General features: G+C 50.3%; 1 protein-coding gene across 1 annotated transcript in view; it reads right to left on the bottom strand.

The window, feature by feature from the left end:
- LOC148442631 (sodium/potassium-transporting ATPase subunit gamma-like) overlaps window positions 1-23,210 on the bottom strand; it is a 28,853-nt gene extending 5,643 nt beyond the window's left edge. Inside the window, exons 1-3 of the mRNA XM_088463697.1 lie at window positions 23,110-23,210; window positions 17,325-17,370; window positions 16,430-16,462 (exon numbers count right to left, since the gene is read on the bottom strand). Of these exons, the coding sequence (XP_088319823.1) occupies window positions 16,430-16,462; window positions 17,325-17,370; window positions 23,110-23,121 (91 nt within the window). The 5' untranslated portion in view covers window positions 23,122-23,210. The remainder of the gene's footprint in view (window positions 1-16,429; window positions 16,463-17,324; window positions 17,371-23,109) is intronic.
- Window positions 23,211-23,645: the final 435 nt, after the last annotated feature.

Here is a 23,645-nt window from a genome sequence, read left to right as displayed (position 1 = left end):
TATGATATGCAGGGAGATTTATCAAACATTCTTTTTACATCATAAATAACAAAACAGCAAAGTCACTGCTATCAAAGGGTCATCGTACTCACCGTCCCAAACCTCTGCCCAGCTATCAGGTATGGCAATGAGTGACTATAATCTGGTAACAGTGAGGGATGCCCCTACAGTCCCACACCTCTGCCCAGCTATCAGGTATGGCAATGAGTGACTGTAATCTGGTAACAGTGAGGGATGCCCCTACAGTCCCACACCTCTGCCCAGCTATCAGGTATGGCAATGAGTGACTGTAATCTGGTAACAGTGAGGGTCCCCCTACAGTCCCACACCTCTGCCCAGCTATCAGGTATGGCAGTGACTATAATCTGGTAACAGTGGGGATCCCCCTACAGTCCCACACCTCTGCCCAGCTATCAGGTATGGCAATGAGTGACTATATTCTGGTAACAGTGAGGGTTCCCCTACAGTCCCACATCTCTGCCCAGCTATCAGGTATGGCAGTGAGTGACTGTAATCTGGAAACAGTGAGGGTCCCCCTACAGTCCCACACCTCTGCCCAGCTATCAGGTATGGCAGTGACTATAATCTGGTAACAGTGAGGGGTCCCCCTACAGTCCCACACCTCTGCTCAGCTATCAAGTATGGCAGTGACTATAATCTGGTAACAGTGAGGGGTCCCCCTACAGTCCCACACCTCTGCCCAGCTATCAGGTATGGCAGTGACTATAATCTGGTAACAATGAGGGTCCCCTACAGTCCCACACCTCTGCCCAGCTTTCAGGTATGGCAGTGAGTGACTATAATCTGGTAACAGTGAGGATCCCCCTACAGTCCCACACCTCTGCCCAGCTATCAGGTATGGGAGTGACTATAATCTGGTAACAGTGGGGATCCCCCTACAGTCCCACACCTCTGCCCAGCTATCAGGTATGGCAGTGACTATAATCTGGTAACAGTGGGGATCCCCCTACAGTCCCACACCTCTGCCCAGCTATCAGGTATGGCAGTGAGTGACTGTAATCTGGTAACAGTGAGGGTCCCCCTACAGTCCCACACCTCTGCCCAGCTATCAGGTATGGAAGTGAGTGACTATAATCTGGTAACAGTGAGGATCCCCCTACAGTCCCACACCTCTGCCCAGCTATCAGGTATGGCAGTGACTATAATCTGGTAACAGTGAGGGTCCCCCTACAGTCCCACACCTCTGCCCAGCTATCAGGTATGGCAGTGAGTGACTGTAATCTGGTAACAGTGAGGGTCCCCCTACAGTCCCACACCTCTGCCCAGCTATCAGGTATGGAAGTGAGTGACTATAATCTGGTAACAGTGAGGATCCCCCTACAGTCCCACACCTCTGCCCAGCTATCAGGTATGGCAGTGACTATAATCTGGTAACAGTGAGGGTCCCCCTACAGTCCCACACCTCTGCCCAGCTATCAGGTATGGCAGTGAGTGACTGTAATCTGGTAACAGTGAGGGTCCCCCTACAGTCCCACACCTCTGCCCAGCTATCAGGTATGGAAGTGAGTGACTATAATCTGGTAACAGTGAGGATCCCCCTACAGTCCCACACCTCTGCCCAGCTATCAGGTATGGCAGTGACTATAATCTGGTAACAGTGAGGGGTCCCCCTACAGTCCCACACCTCTGTCCAGCTATCAGGTATGGCAGTGACTATAATCTGGTAACAATGAGGGTCCCCCTACAGTCCCACACCTCTGCCCAGCTTTCAGGTATGGCAGTGAGTGACTATAATCTGGTAACAGTGGGGATCCCCCTACAGTCCCACACCTCTGCCCAGCTATCAGGTATGGCAGTGACTATAATCTGGTAACAGTGAGGGTCCCCCTACAGTCCCACACCTCTGCCCAGCTATCAGGTATGGCAGTGAGTGACTATAATCTGGTAACAGTGAGGATCCCCCTACAGTCCCACACCTCTGCCCAGCTATCAGGTATGGCAGTGACTATAATCTGGTAACAGTGGGGATCCCCCTACAGTCCCACGTCCCACGCCTCTGCCCAGCTATCAGGTATGGCAGTGAGTGACTGTAATCTGGTAACAGTGAGGGTCCCCCTACAGTCCCACACCTCTGCCCAGCTATCAGGTATGGCAGTGAGTGACTATAATCTGGTAACAGTGAGGATCCCCCTACAGTCCCACACCTCTGCCCAGCTATCAGGTATGGCAGTGACTATAATCTGGTATCAGTGAGGGTCCCCCTACAGTCCCACATCTCTGCCCAGCTATCAGGTATGGCAGTGAGTGACTATAATCTGGTAACAGTGAGGGTCCCCCTACAGTCCCACACCTCTGCCCAGCTATCAGGTATGGCAGTGAGTGACTGTAATCTGGAAACAGTGAGGGTCCCCCTACAGTCCCCACACCTCTGCCCAGCTATCAGGTATGGCAGTGACTATAATCTGGTAACAGTGGGGATCCCCCTACAGTCCCACACCTCTGCCCAGCTATCAGGTATGGCAGTGACTATAATCTGGTAACAGTGGGGATCCCCCTACAGTCCCACACCTCTGCCCAGCTATCAGGTATGGCAGTGAGTGACTGTAATCTGGTAACAGTGAGGGTCCCCCTACAGTCCCACACCTCTGCCCAGCTATCAGGTATGGCAATGAGTGACTATATTCTGGTAACAGTGAGGGTTCCCCTACAGTCCCACATCTCTGCCCAGCTATCAGGTATGGCAGTGAGTGACTGTAATCTGGAAACAGTGAGGGTCCCCCTACAGTCCCACACCTCTGCTCAGCTATCAAGTATGGCAGTGACTATAATCTGGTAACAATAGGGTCCCCCTACAGTCCCACACCTCTGCCCAGCTTTCAGGTATGGCAGTGAGTGACTATAATCTGGTAACAGTGAGGATCCCCCTACAGTCCCACACCTCTGCCCAGCTATCAGGTATGGCAGTGACTATAATCTGGTAACAGTGGGGATCCCTCTACAGTCCCACACCTCTGCCCAGCTATCAGGTATGGCAGTGACTATAATCTGGTAACAATAGGGTCCCCCTACAGTCCCACACCTCTGCCCAGCTTTCAGGTATGGCAGTGAGTGACTATAATCTGGTAACAGTGAGGATCCCACTACAGTCCCACACCTCTGCCCAGCTATCAGGTATGGCAGTGACTATAATCTGGTAACAGTGGGGATCCCTCTACAGTCCCACACCTCTGCCCAGCTATCAGGTATGGCCGTGACTATAATCTGGTAACAGTGAGTGGTCCCCCTACAGTCCCACACCTCTGCCCAGCTATCAGGTATGGCAGTGACTATAATCTGGTAACAATAGGGTCCCCCTACAGTCCCACACCTCTGCCCAGCTTTCAGGTATGGCAGTGAGTGACTATAATCTGGTAACAGTGAGGATCCCCCTACAGTCCCACACCTCTGCCCAGCTATCAGGTATGGCAGTGACTATAATCTGGTAACAGTGGGGATCCCCCTACAGTCCCACATCTCTGCCCAGCTATCAGGTATGGCAGTGAGTGACTGTAATCTGGTAACAGTGAGGGTCCCCCTACAGTCCCACATCTCTGCCCAGCTATCAGGTATGGCAGTGAGTGACTATAATCTGGTAACAGTGAGGGTCCCCCTACAGTCCCACACCTCTGCCCAGCTATCAGGTATGGCAGTGAGTGACTGTAATCTGGAAACAGTGAGGGTCCCCCTACAGTCCCACACCTCTGCCCAGCTATCAGGTATGGTAGTGACTATAATCTGGTAACAGTGGGGATCCCCCTACAGTCCCACACCTCTGCCCAGCTATCAGGTATGGCAGTGACTATAATCTGGTAACAGTGGGGATCCCCCTACAGTCCCACACCTCTGCCCAGCTATCAGGTATGGCAGTGAGTGACTGTAATCTGGTAACAGTGAGGGTCCCCCTACAGTCCCACACCTCTGCCCAGCTATCAGGTATGGCAATGAGTGACTATATTCTGGTAACAGTGAGGGTTCCCCTACAGTCCCACATCTCTGCCCAGCTATCAGGTATGGCAGTGAGTGACTGTAATCTGGAAACAGTGAGGGTCCCCCTACAGTCCCACACCTCTGCCCAACTATCAGGTATGGCAGTGACTATAATCTGGTAACAATGAGGGTCCCCCTACAGTCCCACACCTCTGCCCAGCTTTCAGGTATGGCAGTGAGTGACTATAATCTGGTAACAGTGAGGATCCCCCTACAGTCCCACACCTCTGCCCAGCTATCAGGTATGGCAGTGACTATAATCTGGTAACAGTGAGGGTCCCCCTACAGTCCCACACCTCTGCCCAGCTATCAGGTATGGCAGTGAGTGACTATAATCTGGTAACAGTGGGGATCCCCCTACAGTCCCACGTCCCACGCCTCTGCCCAGCTATCAGGTATGGCAGTGAGTGACTGTAATCTGGTAACAGTGAGGGTCCCCCTACAGTCCCACACCTCTGCACAGCTATCAGGTATGGCAGTGAGTGACTATAATCTGGTAACAGTGAGGATCCCCCTACAGTCCCACACCTCTGCCCAGCTATCAGGTATGGCAGTGACTATAATCTGGTATCAGTGAGGGTCCCCCTACAGTCCCACATCTCTGCCCAGCTATCAGGTATGGCAGTGAGTGACTATAATCTGGTAACAGTGAGGGTCCCCCTACAGTCCCACACCTCTGCCCAGCTATCAGGTATGGCAGTGAGTGACTGTAATCTGGAAACAGTGAGGGTCCCCCTACAGTCCCCACACCTCTGCCCAGCTATCAGGTATGGCAGTGACTATAATCTGGTAACAGTGGGGATCCCCCTACAGTCCCACACCTCTGCCCAGCTATCAGGTATGGCAGTGACTATAATCTGGTAACAGTGGGGATCCCCCTACAGTCCCACACCTCTGCCCAGCTATCAGGTATGGCAGTGAGTGACTGTAATCTGGTAACAGTGAGGGTCCCCCTACAGTCCCACACCTCTGCCCAGCTATCAGGTATGGCAATGAGTGACTATATTCTGGTAACAGTGAGGGTTCCCCTACAGTCCCACATCTCTGCCCAGCTATCAGGTATGGTAGTGAGTGACTATAATCTGGTAACAGTGAGGGTCCCCCTACAGTCCCACACCTCTGCCCAGCTATCAGGTATGGCAGTGAGTGACTATAATCCGGTAACAGTGAGGATCCCCCTACAGTCCCACACCTCTGCCCAGCTATCAGGTATGGCAGTGACTATAATCTGGTAACAGTGGGGATCCCCCTACAGTCCCACGTCCCACGCCTCTGCCCAGCTATCAGGTATGGCAGTGAGTGACTGTAATCTGGTAACAGTGAGGGTCCCCCTACAGTCCCACACCTCTGCCCAGCTATCAGGTATGGCAGTGAGTGACTATAATCTGGTAACAGTGAGGATCCCCCTACAGTCCCACACCTCTGCCCAGCTATCATGTATGGCAGTGACTATAATCTGGTATCAGTGAGGGTCCCCCTACAGTCCCACACCTCTGCCCAGCTATCAGGTATGGCAGTGACTATAATCTGGTAACAGTTGGGATCCCCCTACAGTCCCACACCTCTGCCCAGCTATCAGGTATGGCAGTGAGTGACTGTAATCTGGTAACAGTGAGGGTCCCCCTACAGTCCCACGTCCCACGCCTCTGCCCAGCTATCAGGTATGGCAGTGAGTGACTGTAATCTGGTAACAGTGAGGGTCCCCCTACAGTCCCACACCTCTGCCCAGCTATCAGGTATGGCAGTGAGTGACTATAATCTGGTAACAGTGAGGATCCCCCTACAGTCCCACACCTCTGCCCAGCTATCAGGTATGGCAGTGACTATAATCTGGTAACAGTGGGGATCCCCCTACAGTCCCACACCTCTGCCCAGCTATCAGGTATGGCAGTGACTATAATCTGGTAACAGTGGGGATCCCCCTACAGTCCCACACCTCTGCCCAGCTATCAGGTATGGCAGTGACTATAATCTGGTAACAGTGGGGATCCCCCTACAGTCCCACACCTCTGCCCAGCTATCAGGTATGGCAGTGACTATAATCTGGTAACAGTGGGGATCCCCCTACAGTCCCACACCTCTGCCCAGCTATCAGGTATGGCAGTGAGTGACTGTAATCTGGTAACAGTGAGGGTCCCCCTACAGTCCCACACCTCTGCCCAGCTATCAGGTATAGCAATGAGTGACTATAATCTGGTAACAGTGAGGGTTCCCCTACAGTCCCCCTACAGTCCCACACCTCTGCTCAGCTATCAGGTATGGCAGTGAGTGACTATAATCTGGTAACAGTGAGGATCCCCCTACAGTCCCACACCTCTGCCCAGCTATCAGGTATGGCAGTGACTATAATCTGGTAACAGTGAGAGTCCCCCTACAGTCCCACACCTCTGCCCAGCTATCAGGTATGGCAGTGAGTGACTATAATCTGGTAACAGTGAGGATCCCCCTACAGTCCCACACCTCTGCCCAGCTATCAGGTATGGCAGTGACTATAATCTGGTAACAGTGAGAGTCCCCCTACAGTCCCACATCTCTGCCCAGCTATCAGGTATGGCAGTGACTATAATTTGGTAACAGTGAGGATCCCCCTACAGTCCCACACCTCTGCTCAGCTATCAGGTATGGCAGTGACTATAATCTGGTAAAATTGAGGGGTCCCCCTATAGTCCCACACCTCTGCCCAGCTTTCAGGTATGGCAGTGAGTGACTATAATCTGGTAACAGTGAGGGATGCCCCTACAGTCCCACACCTCTGCCCAGCTATCAGGTATGGCAGTGACTATAATCTGGTAATAGTGAAGGTCCCCCTACAGTCCCACACCTCTGCCCAGCTATCAGGTATGGCAGTGACTTTAATCTGGTAATAGTGAGGGTCCCCTACAGTCCCACACCTCTGCCCAGCTATCAGGTATGGCATGAGTGATTACAATCTGGTAACAGTGAGGGTCCCCCTACAGTCCCACACCTCTGCCCAGCTATCAGATATGGCAGGGACTATAAAATGGTAACAGTGAGGGTCCCCAACAGTCCCACACCTCTGCCCAGCTATCAGGTATGGCAGTGAGTGACTATAATCTGGTAACAGTCAGGGTCCCCCTACAGTCCCACGCCTCTGCCCAGCTACAGGGATTGCAATGAGTGACTATAATCTGGTAACAGTGAGGGTCCCCAACAGTCCCACACCTCTGCCCAGCTATCAGGTATGGCAGTGACTATAATCTGGTAACAGTGAGGGTCCCCCTACAGTCCAACACCTCTGTCCAGCTATCAGGTATGGCAGTGACTATAATCTGGTAACAGTGAGGGTCCCCATACAGTCCCAAACCTCTGCCCAGCTATCAGGTATGGCAGTGACAATAATCTGGTAACAATGAGGGTCCCCTTCAATCCCACACCTCTGCCCAGCTATCAGGTTTGGCAGTGACTATAATCTTGTAACAGTGAGGGAAGCCCCTACAGTCCCACACCTCTGCCCAGCTATCAGGTATGGCAGTGACTATAATCTGGTAACAGTGAGGGTCCCCCTACAGTTCCACACATCTGCCCAGCTATCAGGTATGGCAGTGACTATAATCTGGTAACAGTGAGGGTTCCCCTACAGTCCCAAACCTCTGCACAGCTATCAGGTATGGCAGTGACTATAATCTGGTAACAATGAGGGTCCCCTTCAGTCCCACATCTCTGCCCAGCTATCAGGTATGGCAGTGAGTGATTACAATCTGGTAATAGTGAGGGTCCCCCTACAGTCCCACACCACTGCCCAGCTCTCAGATATGGCAGTGACTATAAACTGGTAACAGTGATGGTCCCCTACAGTCCCACACCTCTGCCCAGCTATCAGGTATGGCAGTGAGTGACTGTAATCTGATAACAGTGAGGGTCCCCCTACAGTCGGCACCTCTGCCCAGCTATCAGGTATGGCAGTGACTTTAATCTGGTAACAGTGAGGGATGCCCTACAGTCCCACACCTCTGCCCAGGTATCAGGTATGGCAGTGAGTGACTATAATCTATTAACAGTGGGGGTTCCCCCTACAGTCCCACACCTCTGCCCAGCTATCAGGTATAGCAGTGAGTGACTATAATCTGGTAACAGTCAGGGTCCCACTACAGTCCCACACCTCTGCCCAGCTATCAGGTATGGCAGTGACTATAATCTGGTAACAGTGAGGGTCCTCTACAGTCCCACACCTCTGCCCAGCTATCAGGTATGGGAGTGACTAAAATCTGGTAACAGTGAGGGATCCCCCTACAGTCCCACACCTCTGCCCAGCTATCAGGTATGGGAGTTACTATAATCTGGTAACAGTGAGGGTCCCCCTACAGTCCCACACCTCTGCCCAGCTATCAGGTATGGGAGTGACTATAATCTGGTAACAGTGAGGGATCCCCCTACAGTCCCACACCTCTGCCCAGCTATCAGGTATGGCAGTGACTATAATCTGGTAACAGCGAGGGTCCCCCCTACAGTCCCTCACCTCTGCCCAGCTATCAAGTATGGGAGTGACGATAATCTGGTAATAGTGAGGGATCCCCCTACAGTCCCACACCTCTGCCCAGCTATCAGGTATGGCAGTGAGTGACTATAATCTGGTAACAGTGGGGATCCCCCTACAGTCCCACACCTCTGCCCAGCTATCAGGTATGGGAGTGACTATAATCTGGTAACAGTGAGGGATCCCCCTACAGTCCCACACCTCTGCCCAGCTATCAGGTATGGGAGTGACTATAATCTGGTAACAGTGAGGGTCCCCCCTATAGTCCCACACCTCTGCCCAGCTATCAGGTATGGGAGTGACTATAATCTGGTAACAGTGAGGGATCCCCCTACAGTCCAACACCTATGCCCAGCTATCAGGTATGGCAGTGAGTAACTATAATCTGGTAACAGTGAGGGTTCCCCTACAGTCCCACATCTCTGCCCAGCTATCAGGTATGGCAGTGAGTGATTACAATCTGGTAATAGTGAGGGTCCCCCTACAGTCCCACACCTCTGCCCAGCTATCAGATATGGCAGTGACTATAAACTGGTAACAGTGAGGGTCCCCCTACAGTCCCACACCTCTGCCCAGCTATCAGATATGGCAGTGACTTTAATCTGGTAACAGTGAGGGATGCCCTACAGTCCCACACCTCTGCCCAGGTATCAGGTATGGCAGTGAGTGACTATAATCTGTTAACAGTGGGGGTTCCCCCTACAGTCCCACACCTCTGCCCAGCTATCAGGTATGGCAGTGAGTGACTATAATCTGGTAACAGTGAGGGTTCCCCCTACAGTCCCACACCTCTGCCCAGCTATCAGGTATGGCAGTGAGTGACTATAATCTGGTAACAGTGAGGATCCCCCTACAGTCCCACACCTCTGCCCAGCTATCAGGTATGGCAGTGAGTGACTATAATCTGGTAACAGTGAGGATCCCCCTACAGTCCCACACCTCTGCCCAGCTATCAGGTATGGCAGTGACTATAATCTGGTAACAGTGGGGATCCCCCTACAGTCTCACACCTCTGCGCAGCTATCAGGTATGGCAGTGAGTGACTGTAATCTGGTAACAGTGAGGGTCCCCCTACAGTCCCACACGTCTCTGCCCAGCTATCAGGTATGGCAGTGAGTGACTATAATATGGTAACAGTGAGGATCCCCCTACAGTCCCACACCTCTGCCCAGCTATCAGGTATGGCAGTGAGTGACTATAATCTGGTAACAGTGAGGGATGCCCCTACAGTCCCACACCTCTGCCCAGCTATCAGGTATGGCAGTGACTATAATCTGGTAACAGTGGGGATCCCCCTACAGTCCCACACCTCTGCCCAGCTATCAGGTATGGCAGTGACTATAATCTGGTAACAGTGAGGATCCCCCTACAGTCCCACACCTCTGCCCACCTATCAGGTATGGCAGTGACTATAATCTGGTAACAGTGGGGATCCCCCTACAGTCCCACACCTCTGCCCAGCTATCAGGTATGGCAGTGACTATAATCTGGTAACAGTGGGGATCCCCCTACAGTCCCACACCTCTGCCCAGCTATCAGGTATGGCAGTGAGTGACTGTAATCTGGTAACAGTGAGGGTCCCCCTACAGTCCCACACCTCTGCCCAGCTATCAGGTATGGCAGTGACTATAATCTGGTAACAGTGGGGATCCCCCTACAGTCCCACACCTCTGCCCAGCTATCAGGTATGGCAATGAGTGACTATAATCTGGTAACAGTGAGGATCCCCTTCCAGTCCCACACCTCTGCCCAGCTATCAGGTATGGCAGTGACTATAATCTGGTAACAGTGAGAGTCCCCCTACAGTCCCACACCTCAGCCCAGCTATCAGGTATTGCAGTGACTATAATCTGGTAACAGTGAGGGTCCCCCTACAGTCCCACACCTCTGCCCAGCTATCAGGTATGGCAATGAGTGACTATAATCTGGTAACAGTGAGGGTTCCCCTACAGTCCCACATCTCTGCCCAGCTATCAGGTATGGCAGTGAGTGACTATAATCTGGTAACAGTGAGGATCCCCCTACAGTCCCACACCTCTGCCCAGCTATCAGGTATGGCAGTGACTATAATCTGGTAACAGTGAGGGTCCCCCTACAGTCCCACACCTTTGCCCAGCTATCAGGTATGGCAATGAGTGACTATAATCTGGTAACAGTGAGGGTTCCCCTACAGTCCCACATCTCTGCCCAGCTATCAGGTATGGGAGTGACTATAATCTGGTAACAGTGAGGGATGCCCCTACAGTCCCACACCTCTGCCCAGCTATCAGGTATGGCAATGAGTGACTATAATCTGGTAACAGTGAGGGATGCCCCTACAGTCCCACACATCTGCCCAACTATCAGGTATGGCAGTGAGTGACTATAATCTGTTAATAGTGAGGGTCCCCCTACAGTCCCACACCTCTGCCCAGCTATCAGGTATGGCAGTGACTATAATCTGGGAACAGTGAGGGTCCCCCTACAGTCCCACACCTCTGCCCAGCTATCAGGTATGGCAGTGAGTATAATCTGGTAACAGTGAGGGTCCCCCTACAGTCCCACACCTCTGCCCAGCTATCAGGTATGGCAGTGAGTGATTACAATCTGGTAACAGTGAGGGTCCCCCTACAGTCCCAAACTTCTGCCCAGCTATCAGATATGGCAGGGACTATAAAATGGTAACAGTGAGGGTCCCCAACAGTCCCACACCTCTGCCCAGCTATCAGGTATGGCAGTGAGTGACTATAATCTGGTAACAGTCAGGGTCCCCCTACAGTCCCACGCCTCTGCCCAGCTATCAGATATGGCAGTGACTATAATCTGGTAACAGTGAGGGCCCCCTACAGTCCAACACCTCTGTCCAGCTATCAGGTATGGCAGTGACTATAATCTGGTAACAGTGAGGGTCCCCCTACAGTCCCAAACCTCTGCCCAGCTATCAGGTATGGCAGTGACAATAATCTGGTAACAATGAGGGTCCCCTTCAATCCCACACCTCTGCCCAGCTATCAGGTTTGGCAGTGACTATAATCTGGTAACAGTGAGGGATGCCCCTACAGTCCCACACCTCTGCCCAGCTATCAGGTATGGCAGTGACTATAATCTGGTAACAGTGAGGGTCCCCCTACAGTCCCACACCTCTGCCCAGCTATCAGGTATGGCAGTGACTATAATCTGGTAACAGTGAGGGTTCCCCTACAGTCCCAAGCCTCTGCCCAGCTGTCAGGTATGGCAGTCACTATAATCTGGTAACAATGAGGGTCCCCTTCAGTCCCACATCTCTGCCCAGCTATCAGGTATGGCAGTGAGTGATTACAATCTGGTAATAGTGAGGGTCCCCCTACAGTCCCACACCACTGCCCAGCTCTCAGATATGGCAGTGACTATAAACTGGTAACAGTGAGGGTCCCCCTACAGTCCCTAACCTCTGCCCAGCTATCAGGTATGGCAGTGAGTGACTGTAATCTGATAACAGTGAGGGTCCCCCTACAGTCTGCACCTCTGCCCAGCTATCAGCTATGGCAGTGACTTTAATCTGGTAACAGTGAGGGATGCCCTACAGTCCCACACCTCTGCCCAGCTATCAGGTATAGCAGTGAGTGACTATAATCTATTAACAGTGAGGGTCTCCCTACAGTCCCACATCTCTTCCCAGCTATCAGGTATGGCAGTGACTATAATCTGGTAACAGTGAGGGTCCCCTACAGTCCCACACCTCTGCCCAGCTATCAGGTATGGGAGTGACTATAATCTGGTAACAGTGAGGGATCCCCCTACAGTCCCACACCTCTGCCCAGCTATCAGGTATGGGAGTGACTATAATCTGGTAACAGTGAGGGTCCCCTACAGTCCCACACCTCTGCCCAGCTATCAGGTATGGCAGTGAGTGACTATAATCTGGTAACAGTGAGGGTCCCCCCTACAGTCCCACACCTCTGCCCAGCTATCAGGTATGGGAGTGACTATAATCTGGTAACAGTGAGGGTCCACTACAGTCCCACACCTCTGCCCAGCTATCAGGTATGGCAGTGAGTGACTATAATCTGGTAACAGTAAGGGTCCCCCCTACAGTCCCACACCTCTGCCCAGCTATCAGGTATGGCAGTGAGTGACTATAATCTGGTAACAGTGAGGGTCCCCCTACAGTCCCACACCTCTGCCCAGCTATCAGGTATGGCAGTGAGTGACTGAAATCTGGTAACAGTGAGGGTCCCCCTACAGTCCCACACCTCTGCCCAGCTATCAGGTATGGCAGTGACTATAATCTGGTAACAGTGAGGGTCCCCTACAGTCCCACACCTCTGCCCAGCTATCAGGTATGGCAGTGAGTGACTATAATCTGGTAACAGTGAGGGATCCCCTACAGTCCCACACCTCTGCCCAGCTATCAGGTATGGGAGTGACTATAATCTGGTAACAGTGAGGGTCCCCCCTACAGTCCCTCACCTCTGCCAAGCTATCAAGTATGGGAGTGACGATAATCTGGTAATAGTGAGGGATCCCCCTACAGTCCCACACCTCTGCCCAGCTATCAGGTATGGGAGTGACTATAATCTGGTAACAGTGAGGGATCCCCCTACAGTCCCACACCTCTGCCCAGCTATCAGGTATGGGAGTGACTATAATCTGGTAACAGTGAGGGATCCCCCTACAGTCCCACACCTCTGCCCAGCTATCAGGTATGTCAGTGACTATAATCTGGTAACAGTGAGGGTCCCCCCTACAGTCCCACATCTCTGCCCAGCTATCAGGTATGGCAGTGAGTGATTACAATCTGGTAATAGTGAGGGTCCCCCTACAGTCCCACACCTCTGCCCAGCTATCAGATATGGCAGTGACTATAAACTGGTAACAGTGAGGGTCCCCCTACAGTCCCACACCTCTGCCCTGCTATCAGATATGGCAGTGACTTTAATCTGGTAACATTGAGGGATGCCCTACCGTCCCACACCTCTGCCCAGGTATCAGGTATGGCAGTGAGTGACTATAATCTGTTAACAGTGGGGGTTCCCCCTACAGTCCCACACCTCTGCCCAGCTATCAGGTATGGCAGTGAGTGACTATAATCTGGTAACAGTGAGGGTCCCCTACAGTCCCACACCTCTGCCCAGCTTTCAGGTATGGCAGTGAGTGACTATAATCTGGTAACAGTAAGGGTCCCCCCTACAGTCCCACACCTCTGCCCAGCTATCAGGTATGGGAGTGACTATAATCTGGTAACAGTGAGGGTCCCCCCTACAGTCCCACACCTCTGCCCAGCTATCAGGTATGGGAGTGACTATAAGCTGGTAACAGTGAGGGATCCCCCTACAGTCCCACACCTCTGCCCAGCTATCAGGTATGGCAGTGAGTGATTACAATCTGGTAACAGTGAGGGTCCCCCCTACAGTCCCACATCTCTGCCCAGCTATCAGGTATGGCAGTGAGTGATTACAATCTGGTAACAGTGAGGGTCCCCCCTACAGTCCCACATCTCTGCCCAGCTATCAGGTATGGCAGTGAGTGATTACAATCTGGTAATAGTGAGGGTCCCCCTACAGTACCACACCTCTGCCCAGCTATCAGATATGGCAGTGACTATAAACTGGTAACAGTGAGGGTCCCCCTACAGTCCCACACCTCTGCCCAGCTATCAGGTATGGCAATGAGTGACTATGATCTGGTAACAGTGAGGATTCCCCTACAGTCCCACACCTCTGCCCAGCTATCAGGTATGGCAGTGACTATAATCTGGTAACAGTGAGGGTCCCCCTACAGTCCCACACCTCTGCCCAACTTTCAGGTATGGCAGTGAACGAATATAATCTGGTAACAGTGAGGGTTCCCCTACAGTCCCACACCTCTGCCCAGCTATCATGTATGGCAGAGACTATAATCTGGTAACAGTGAGGGTCCCCCTACAGTCCCACACCTCTGCCCAGCTATCAGGTATGGCAGTGACTATAATCTGGTAACAGTGAGGGTCCCCCTACAGTCCCACACCTCTGCCCAGCTATCAGGTATGGCAGTGACTATAATCTGGTAACAGAGAGGGTCCCCCTACAGTCCCACACCTCTGCCCAGCTATCAGGTATGGCAGTGACTATAATCTGGTAACAGTGAGGGTCCCCCTACAGTCCCACACCTCTGCCCAGCTATAAGGTATCTCAGTGACTATAATCTGGTAATAGTGAGGGTCCCCCTACAGTCCCACACCTCTGCCCAGCTATCAGGTATGGCAGTGACTATAATGACTATAATCTGGTAACAGCGAGGGTCCCCCTACAGTCCCACACCTCTGCCCAGCTATCAGGTATGGCTGTGAGTGACTATAATCTGGTAACAGTGAGGGTTCCCCTACAGACCCACACCTCTGCCCAGCTATCAGGTATGTCAGTGACTATAATCTGGTAACAGTGAGGTTTCCCCTACAGTCCCTCACCTCTGCCCAGCTTTCAGGTATGGCAGTGACTATAATCTGGTAACAGAGAGTGTCCCTCTACCGTCCCACACCTTTGCCCAGCTATCAAGTATGGCAGTGACTATAATCTGGTAACATTGAGGGTCCCCCTACAGTCCCACACCTCTGCCCAGCTATAAGGTATCTCAGTGACTATAATCTGGTAATAGTGAGGGTCCCCATACAGTCCCACGTCCCACACCTCTGCCCAGCTATCAGGTATGGCAGTGACTATAATGACTATAATCTGGTAACAGCGAGGGTCCCCCTACAGTCCCACACCTCTGCCCAGCTATCAGGTATGGCAGTGAGTGACTATAATCTGGTAACAGTGAGGGTCCCCCTACAGTCCCCACACCTCTGCCCAGCTATCAGGTATGGCTGTGAGTGACTATAATCTGGTAACAGTGAGGGTTCCCCTACAGACCCACACCTCTGCCCAGCTATCAGGTATGGCAGTGACTATAATCTGGTAACAGTGAGGTTTCCCCTACAGTCCCTCACCTCTGCCCAGCTATCAGGTATGGCAGTGACTATAATCTGGTAACAGAGAGTGTCCCTCTACCGTCCCACACCTTTGCCCAGCTATCAGGTATGGCAGTGAGTGACTATAATCTGGTAACAGTGAGGGTTCCCCTACAGTCCCTCACCTCTGCCCAGCTATCAGGTATGGGAGTGACTATAATCTGGTAACAGTGAGGGTTCCCCTACAGTCCCTCACCTCTGCCCAGCTATCAGGTATGGCAGTGAGCGACTTAGCAAGCTCCGTTCTCGTCTGTGGCCCCTAAACTGGTCCCTAGCAATGACAGTGAGAAATCTTACATATGGGGCACGGATACTTATGGTATCAGTTATGGGTCATCAGTGGGCATCATGGTGGAGATGACTTCCAATGAAGTAAAATAAAATGCTACACGTCAATTAGTAATGACATCACTTGGGGCAGCATGGAGACACAGAGGTTAGCATTGCTACATAGCAGTACTAGGGTCATGAGTTCAATGCCTGGCCAGGGTGCTGTATTTGTAGAGTTTATATGTTCTTCCTGTATTTGTTTGGGTCTCCCCCAATTGTTCCGGTATTGTCCCACAATCCAAAGCCATACTGGCAAGTTAATTGGCTGTTGAATAAATTTACCTTAGTGCATACATGACTTATCTACTTTTGCAAGTGCATGTCAGGGAGATTGTGAAAGCAGCACCTATGAGCGCGGTGGTAAAGTGGACTGTACTGCTACATCTGAGAGGCGTGCCATAAAATTACTTTACATCCAAATGTAAATGAGCCCCAGAGCAGTCAGTAAGATCTATTTGTTGATAAAAACACACTGATACTTTTCAAAAATACATATAGCCATAGGGATCATTGTGTTTAATACCCAATGCAGGGAAATTATACTAATGATCACATTTGAATGTATATATATCATATTACTCCACTGGGGCAGGGCAAATAATGACAAATATTCCCTGTACAGCGCTGAATAATTGGTGCCTCTGTATAAATAAACAATACAAAGAACTCACCATAATGAAAGTGATCGTATTCTTCAGCCCGTCCTGCAGGGGGCAGCAGAGAGTTAGAGGAACATCCTCCAGCATATGCAGCATAAAGAACAACACACTACTGCCCTCATTTACATCATCATTAATGGATAAACAACACTTTAGTCAAACACTTTATTTTACAGTTTACCTATGAACTCAAAAGCAAAATGTCTAAACTCATGCACAGAAGAGAAGTACATGACAGATTGTGTATTTATGGTTTCCGCTCTGTTACATTATGCTATTCGCGGGTTTTTAGGATTTATACATATTAAAGATGTGCCCGGACCCCCATGTTTTGGTTTTGGTTTAGGATCCGGATTCATCTTTGTGTTTTGATTTCTGATCTGTATTCAAATTAAAAAAAAAAAAAAAACAGCTAAAATCATATAATTTGGACTTGGTTGGACATGTTTACAGGAAATCCAAAATCCGAGATCAAGTTCCGAACTGAGGGCCTGATTCAGCAAGGAGCGCTATTATATTATACGCACGCAACGCAGTTGCTAATATTAGCGGTGATATGTAAATGTTTGCAAGCACATTGTGATCACAGCCTAACATAAGGACGCACCCTTCACCTTACACACATCCGTATACTTGGCAGCATAGCGAAATAATCGGTAACATCGAGTAACATCGGACCCATACGCACAGGTAATGCAGGTCAGACCTCACTCAGGAACTGCTAACTTCAGCGCACGCTATGAGCCCTCAGGCTGCGTATGGAATTGCAGTGGATAATTTATGGACGTCCCAGCAACGCCATCCCAATGCACTGGCACACGCCAGCGTTCACCCGACCACCCTCCCATCACCACCCACAAACGGCTTCATTGGGACAGAATAAAAAATAGCCCCTTATTTCACCCACCTGCGGCCAGAATGGCCCCTAGAATCACAAGACAGAGCTGGACATCCTGAAACAAACCAGAAAGCATGTAAGTTACTCTCTTATATAACCACTAGCTGATATAACCGGTATCACCCGGGTACACCTTAGACATTTACCATTTCCATTTCCATCTCACCACTTCAATAACTCATTAATCCTTCACCTCTATAGTAATTCATCACTGCATTAGTAAGACATTACCCATCCTCACCTGTGCACTAACACATTCCACTTCCTCATCTCTGTTATAAGACATTCAACATTGCCCTCCCTCACCTGTGTAGAAATGCAACCCCTCCCTCACAACTGTGGTAACACATTACTCTCTCTCATACCTATAGAATCTTATTCTCCTCCCTCTGGAGCAACACATTCCCCTCCCTCACCGCTGTAGTAACACATTCCCAAGGCCGGCTCCAGGGATAGTAGCGCCCTGTGCCAGTTGGGTGCATGGCGCCTCTTACAGCAACTGAAAAATGGGGGTGTGGCCTAATTAACATAGACCACGCCCCTTAACTGATGTTATTTGGGGGTGTGCCCACATGGCATGCCTCCCATGTAACATCAGGCTGGGCGGAGCCCAGCACTCCTCACTAGCTGGGCTTCCCCCAGCCCTCTCCCGGCACTGAATGGATGCCGCACGCAGTATCCATTCAGCCTCCAGCACCGCCGCACAGTTGCGGAGGTGGGGGTACCCAAATTCCCGACCAGACCACCAATGGGCCACTTCGGCCCACGGGTGTAACAGCGGGACATTGCTGTCCCGCTGAAATCGGGATGTTGGAGAGGGGTGCACCCTCTATGGGGTGGCGCCCCTGTTCGACAGCACTGGTCAAACACCCCAAGACCCGGCCCTGCACATTACCCTCACTCACACCTGTTGTAACTTATTCATCTCCCTCATCTCTGGAGTAACACATTACCCCCGCTAACCCCTGTAGTAACACATTTCCCTCCCTCACCCATTTTGTAACACATTCTCTTCCTTCTCACATTTGACATTCCCCTCCCTCACCTGTGTAGTAACACATTTTCCTCTCTCACCTCTGCAGTAACACATTCCCATCCCTCTCTATTCAAATAGAGGAGCCACACCCACTGCCAGTGACATTTAGCAGCACTTGGGTTGACAGTTGGTGTTTGAGGATGGGATGCACTAAGCACCACATCTGCAATGCGGTAAACCCGCCTCTCATTGGGTACATACTGTGGTTGATTACCATGGTATGTACCTAGAATATTGATGGTATCTACCTAGCTCTCCCGATAAGATCTGTCCTTTGTGATGCCCCCGGCTAGAGGGACTTCTAGGTCTACAACCCAGAAGTCCCTGTCGCGTCCTTCCGTGCATGTACAGAAGGACGGTGGCCATTGGGTGTGAAGGGAGGGTGCCGATTGGATGCCTTTCAAGGGGACCATCCCGGACAGAAGTCCATAGGCTAACGCCACCTGAAGATGGTGTTACTCAACGGGTCGAGGCATCGGAATGCATCGGTGCTAAGTGCATAAGGGCATGCTGTAAATCCCCCAAAAACTACATTTCCAGGGGTTTTGCTGCATTTTCCCCTTTAGTACATCCCGCCCATTGTCAGCGTGTTACCATCTGTAAATCTTTCTATTACCGGGGGGTGGGGGGCTATTTTTTGGCCCCTTAAATCTTCTGGAAACAGTCGATTCCATTTCCCCATAACAACAGCTGAGATAATGGTGATATCTCCTACATTCAGCTAAGTTACACCGGATACCACAGCCCCATTTTTTAAATGGGGATCCTTATGTACCGGCAGGGGGTTGGAATAGTCCATGACCTCTGTTCCGGATTCTGCAAATGCCTAGGATCGTCAGTGAGAGGGATGGACATCGGAAGCCCATATTTGACAGACATCAATGTTTAATGGGAAAAGTGTTGCATTCAGTGCCCCCATTGCATGCAGGTCTCCGATGCCCATTTGATGGCGTGTGTATATACAGTGTGTTACGGGCATCTGCAGCCATCCTTTATGCAGGAAGATAATTCCTGACTCCATGGATGGTTACCTAGCGATGACTGCACGCCATTAGAGGGCTTAGTACAATGGTGACATCACCGCCACTGATCTGACCAGGCAGAACACATCAGGGGCTGAGACAGTCTTATAAATGGGCCTGGATAAATAACATCCTAACACTGCTCCGAGAATGGAGCCAGGTTCTTGTGTGTATTTCATCAAAGTCTGCATTGATGATTATCTTGTAGAAGTGGTGGAAGTGAGAGTAAATCAGCATTGAGGACCTCAGAGTCGATCGCTTGCTGCAAGCGATCGCTCTGAATGAGGGCGGACACTTACTTTTTAAAGTGCCGCCATCTGGTCGATCGCTAGGCTGTGGGTTACCACCCACAGCTCTAGCGACTGACCAGGGTGATGGTCGCGATGGTCATCACCATCGCGACCATCGAGGCTAACGACCAGACCCTATGGTTGGGTCTGGGCTCTCGTAAGCCCCAGGGAACTTCCTGCTCTATTTGAGCAGGAAGTTCCCCACTGACATCATCCATCAATGATGTCAGTGGGGCCGCCCTCAAACGGCAAGCGTTCCAACTGGAATGCCTCCGTTTGGCCGGGCACGCCCCTGGCCCGCCCAGCAAACGGGGCGAGCTGTCACTCAACATGGACAGCTCGCCCCGTCTGCAACGAGACCCCTAGCGACAGAGTGCCCATCGCTAGCCGGGTCTCACGCATGCGCACGACGGAGCCGGCTCCGTCGTGCGCATGCTCTGCGGGTACCATCGACCGGGTTGCGAGCACATCGGCGCTAGCGACCGGGTCAGAATGAGATCCTGAATGCTTTATTCTCATTGCTCTGTCCTCCGATAGAACAGGCGTTCTACTTCTAAGCACATCCAGTAAAACAGATACTATATCGCTGCCTGGGGCCAGCTCATTAGAGTCCAGGGCAGTTCCCCCTCCAACCCACCCCCAATGTATGTGCACATCAATGAGGTCTGACGGGACAATTTACCAAATTTGGGCTGTCCGCCTCACAAATAGACCAGGCAATTTTTTCTGTACAATGTTTAGTAATAGAGTGAAATTATAGCAACAACAAATAATGCTGAATGGTCTTTAATTATCAGAAAAACAAATTATCTTTGGGCATCTAAATTAGCCCTGTCAGCGCACAGACCTAAAAAGTAGAAATAAGCGGTTCAGTTTTACTTATAGTTATATTCCGATCTCAAAAACGGCATCTTCTGGGCTCTCCAGCTCTCACGTGTTTGGATAGCTAATAGGATAAATCGGAACTTGTGCTAATTTGGCAAAAAGAACCAAGTCAAAATCAAACCGCTCATCTCTACTAAAAAAAAGGTCCATATTACATTATCCCTATTTTCTGACCCCCTGCCATCTATCCTGTGTGACAGAGACATCAGTCTAACATCTTAAACCCTATTAGCAAGAGTTGCAAATAATTGTGTTATATTGGTCTATAGATCGGGGTTCTCAACTCCAGCCCTCAAGTTCCACCAACAGATCATGGTTTGTGGATTTTTTTTATCATACACAGGTAAGTTAATCTATAGCTGGGTCAATAATTAATTATCCCAGCTGCTTCCACAGACAGAAATCCCTAAAACATGACCTTTTAGGAAACCTTGAGGGTTGAAGTTGAGAACCTCTGCTATAGGACATTCTTTGGCTGGGAAAGGGCCCATTCAATGCAGTTTGCAGCATCTTGGCACATTCACGAGCACTTTGGTGGCCAGTGACCGCCTTTCCAGGAGCTCAGCCTGGTGTCCTGAGAACCAGCAAGTTGTCCAGATCATAGGAAACACTTTAGAGATCGTCTTGACAATTACAGTAAGTTTTTTTATGACCAACTTCAAACTTCTATAAATTGAAAATATCAAAACGGAATGTAAAATGTTTAGTGTAAAAAATATTGTCAGAAGAACCTATAGGTGCGGATATAGGAGTCAGAGGCGCGTGATGGAGGTCAGTCCACATGATGAGTAACTAAACCGGGCAGAATAACTCAGGGTTCATGCAGCAGGAACACAATGTGTGTAGCAGGTTCAACAGATCCAGCCGGGAAAGTGTCGGGGATAATACAGGTGCTGGTGTGCGGTATAGTGAGGCACACACATGGGTTACTAATACACAGTGAAGTATTTAGTCCAAATAGCTGTGGTGACCCAGTGGCACTTGCAGGGTGTCTGGCGTAACTCACCCTCTCCGCACAGGGGCACGTCCTTCCACATTGGACGACAGAGCTAGAAGACAGGCAGACAGGCCGTGCACGTGCAGTAGCACATCTAGCTTAGCCAGGTTGGAGGTTGTGCTGTGACAGGGACTATAGCTGTACGGGGTCCGGGTGGCTCCGATGAGACCACACAAAGCGCTGTCCTCCAACAACAACAAAAATGGAAACAATAAACCACATAATACCGTACTCGCAGATTCTGAAGATAAATATGTAAACTTCATCTCACTTTTGTCATTTTGACTGCAGGGGGTTTAAAAAGCCTCAATCAAAAAAGCATCTGATTGTTTTTTTAAATAGTTATTTTTCCTTTTTTTTTTTTTTATTAAAAAGCGGTGACCTTAACGCCTTAATCCAACATAAAACATCGACTCAAGTCCTTTAACACCAGTATCGAAGGGGGAATACATACAGCTGTTGTTTCAGAATATTTGCACCATGTACATTAATGTGTCGAAGAAATTTGCTCCGTGTAACTCAAAGGTTCCTAATCTCGGTCCTCAAGGCACCCTAACGGTCCAGGTTTTAAGGATATCCATGATTGAGCACAGATGGTTAAATCAAACGACTGAGGTACTAATTAAGTCACATGTGCCCAAGCATGGTTATCCTGAAAGCCTGGTTGGTTAGGGTGCCTTGAGGACTGAGTTTGGGGACCACCGAACACCCGGCAGAAGCGGATTAGCTATTTGAGTAGATCACATTATAGTTAACCACAAATTCTTTTGAACTAATGAAGAAACATTTATATATAAGTTGGTAACCCCAGAGGCCTAGATTGTAGAAGTCAGCATACTGTACTGTACTGTACATGGTTTAGTCATTTTATAAAATTTTTATAAATTGTAATAATATAGTTTCAGTGGCCTTTCACATTGTATTATGTGATTTTGAACTTGGGCCCTCATTCAGAGCCGTACGCTCTGAGCAGAGCGCACGCTCTGAATGAGGGCCGGGCTCCATTTTCATGGAGCGTCCTCCTGGACGCTCGTATAGCTGTGGGTCACCACCCACAGGCTATACGAGCGTGCTTTGTGATGGCCGCGATGGTCGAGACCATCGCGACCATCGAATTTGCGAGCCGGAGCCTGCGGTTGAGGTTTTCAACCGCAAGCTCCGGAGTGATTTTGGCTCTATCAGAGCCAAAATCACTCCCACTGACATCACTAGTGATGTCAGTGGGCCGGCTTCTGACGGGAGGCGTTCCCGTGGGAACGCCCCCATCAGGGAGGCACGCCCCCGGCACGCCCACCAAAGGGGGCGTGCTGTCAATCAACATTGACAGCACGCCCCCTTTGATCGGACACAACGAGCGAAGGACTTTCCTTCGCTCGTCGCGTCTGGCGCATGCGCACTACGGAGCTCCCTCCGTCGTGCGCATGCTCAGTGCATAACATCGACCCACTTGCGAGCGGACAGCCGCTCGCGAGTGGGTCTGAATCAGGCCCTTGGTTCTTTAAAATAAACCTCTAGCAATGTATCAATAAGTTCCGCAAGAGAGAAAAATATATATGTATCTTACCTTACAAGCCATGGTGAAGTTACTGGACAACCGTCTACAGACTACAGCACAGAGATAAGTCCGTGTACAGCCCCCTAACCCTTTTTATTGCACAATGTATTGAGTGAAAACAATGTACAAGATGGAACAGGACAAAAGCGGACACCACAGACCGAAAATTCAAACAAAAATAAAAAATAAATCCAAACAACAATGAGAGACGAACAGAAGTTAACGTCAGACCTTAATACCCCACAACAGACCAGAATGTGTCTTACAGGAGGGAGAGGGGGGTATGGTAACAAGTATCCATAGTAACAAGCACAATACACAATTGTCACCTTGGATTTACATTTAAGGAGTCACAACTGGTTCATCGACTTTCCCGGTTTCTCTGTTCCTATTACATCTACTATGGACATAAAGCCCATCCACGCGCTGTATTCTGTTATTTCACATTGCGTTAGATCATTGGATGAGCATAGATTTATTACCAAATATTTTCTGAGCTGATGGACACAAACACTCACTAATGTCAATAAGAAAGTAAACTAAGA

This window comes from Taudactylus pleione, unplaced genomic scaffold (genome assembly GCF_031769625.1).
Source record: "Taudactylus pleione unplaced genomic scaffold, aTauple2 ptg001428l, whole genome shotgun sequence".
NCBI classification, from domain to species: Eukaryota; Metazoa; Chordata; class Amphibia; order Anura; family Myobatrachidae; genus Taudactylus; species Taudactylus pleione.
This window is presented reverse-complemented; position numbering and strand designations above follow the sequence as displayed.